This window comes from Populus euphratica, unplaced genomic scaffold (assembly GCF_000495115.2).
Source record: "Populus euphratica unplaced genomic scaffold, PopEup_1.0 scaffold46.1, whole genome shotgun sequence".
Classification (NCBI taxonomy): domain Eukaryota; kingdom Viridiplantae; phylum Streptophyta; class Magnoliopsida; order Malpighiales; family Salicaceae; genus Populus; species Populus euphratica.
Genome location: NW_011499852.1, coordinates 3,362,198 through 3,364,081, shown reverse-complemented (window position 1 = coordinate 3,364,081; position 1,884 = coordinate 3,362,198). Strand labels below are relative to the sequence as shown.

Sequence of the window (1,884 nt, the reverse complement as noted above, 5' to 3'; positions counted from 1 at the left end):
TACGCAAACTGTTCAAAGTGTTCAAATGCATGCTGGAGCTTGGGGAGTTGATTAGACAGCCCTTCGAAGGTTTGGAGTATCTGTATCAACAGTGCTAATTTGGCTAGAAGGTCTGGAAATCCACCCTTCATCCTAAGGTTTTGAAAACTCCCTTGTGGGGGCAACAAGGAAATAAAATAAACTTCTCTGGCATTTGCAAGTGCCAAGCCACCCGAAACTTTTGATGCCGATTTTTGTCTCGTATTGATCCTTTACTCAACTTGTATAATAAAGCAGTCCCGCCAAATTAAAAACCGCAAGTTGTTTGGAACGATTACCACGAGCTTCTGGGAATTCGGCGTTAATACCACTTCGTAATAAAAGTCACTTTTTTTTTATCTTGCAGGGTACTTCAGTCAAGACTGAGATGATAGCAGGAATTAAATTTCAATGAAAAAGAACGAAACCTTCATTTTAATTCTTTCTGCAATCATATTAATGGTTTGCTACATATTTTAACTTTGAATTTCAAGATTAATCAATAAGTGTAAACTACAGATAACATGATGTCATTTCTTATTTATTTTATAGCGTAGTATATTTTAGTCTTCAGTGGTCATGGAATATTATTTGTTTATACTGATATTCTTGGAAGCTATTTATATTTATTTACTTATTATTAAATTAAATAATTTGAATAGCATTTCCCAGTTAGAAAAATATGGTTCTTGTTTACTTTTTCGCCCCCCCCAGGAAAAATCCAAAAACTCCCATAAAATTATTTACGGTAAAGTCTTTTTCGGAGAAAAAAAGAGCTTTATATTGAAAGATCAAAAACTTACAAACCATGTTCAGGAAGGATGTAATCAATATCAACACATTAATTCATATGGGAGCAATCGACTCATGTTCAAGATACGATCATTCATCATAGGGTTATATAAACACAAGTTTAACGGCACACTTTATACTAATTTCTGCAGCTTGAACAACAAAAGAGGGCAAAGAAAACAAAGCACACGCATAAAGATGCTTGAACAAACATGCCAGACAGAGGAAACAGAAGAGAAAATACATGGTCAGTGAAATGAATACTGAATCATCATCATCAAACTTTAGGAGTGGTTTCGTTTTGGCTGGCAATAGCAAGAGCACGAACCTTCACTAGGAAGAAACCAACGGTGTGACCAGCCACGGCTGCTATAAATATTCCAAGATTGAAAGACATGACAGCAAGCATGACCATGTAAGCAAAACCCATACGAACAGCATAAACACAGGTTTGAATAAGCGCACCCACTATGGGATTGTGAGTGCCTCTTTTAGCTGTTGGGGAGACCGAAAATATCTCAATAGCAGCAGCCAACAAGAACACACAGAAGAAAGCCAATATGTACATACCGAGGCTGCCGTTTGGCCATCCAGAGAACAGGACTATAGCATCTTTTCCCCAGTAGAAACTCATATGCATGCCACTATCAGACATGGATCCAGGATCCATGCCATCGTGATCATGACCCTGAGACATTTTTTTTTTTGAGAGAGAGATCAAGTATCAAGATTAGAAAGGTTTGATTTTGTGATGATCGTATCTTCTTGGGTGCCTCTAATTTAAACAAGAGATGTCAAAACAAGTACAAAAACAAGAAGGCCTTGTTTGTTCTCTTGCTAATGACAAAAAAAACCAATAAGTGTTAACAGGTGATTAGGAGTTCAGGACAAGGATAAAGAGAGCTTATAGGTCAAAACGCGCGTATGACCAGCTTACACCTTTTTTAAAAATAAAAACAAAAATTAGCATAATAAACTTAAAATTAAAATTTTGATACATTAATATGTTTAAAAAAGATTTGATAAAATAATACATTTTAAACTTATCACACTTATAAAATATACATTTAAATA

At 35.4% G+C, this 1,884-nt stretch overlaps 1 protein-coding gene across 1 annotated transcript; it reads right to left on the bottom strand.

The window, feature by feature from the left end:
* Window positions 1-840: 840 nt before the first annotated feature.
* On the bottom strand, window positions 841-1,666 carry LOC105121998 (copper transporter 6-like). The gene has a single exon (XM_011020893.1). It carries the CDS (start codon window positions 1,505-1,507, stop codon window positions 1,088-1,090), a length of 420 nt encoding a protein of 139 aa, XP_011019195.1. The 5' UTR covers window positions 1,508-1,666; the 3' UTR covers window positions 841-1,087.
* Between the last annotated feature and the right edge of the window lie 218 nt (window positions 1,667-1,884).

Coding starts and splice junctions, on each gene's coding strand:
- LOC105121998 (XM_011020893.1), bottom strand. CDS start 1,507: ATGTCTCAGGGTCATGATCACGATGGCATGGATCCTGGATCCATGTCT.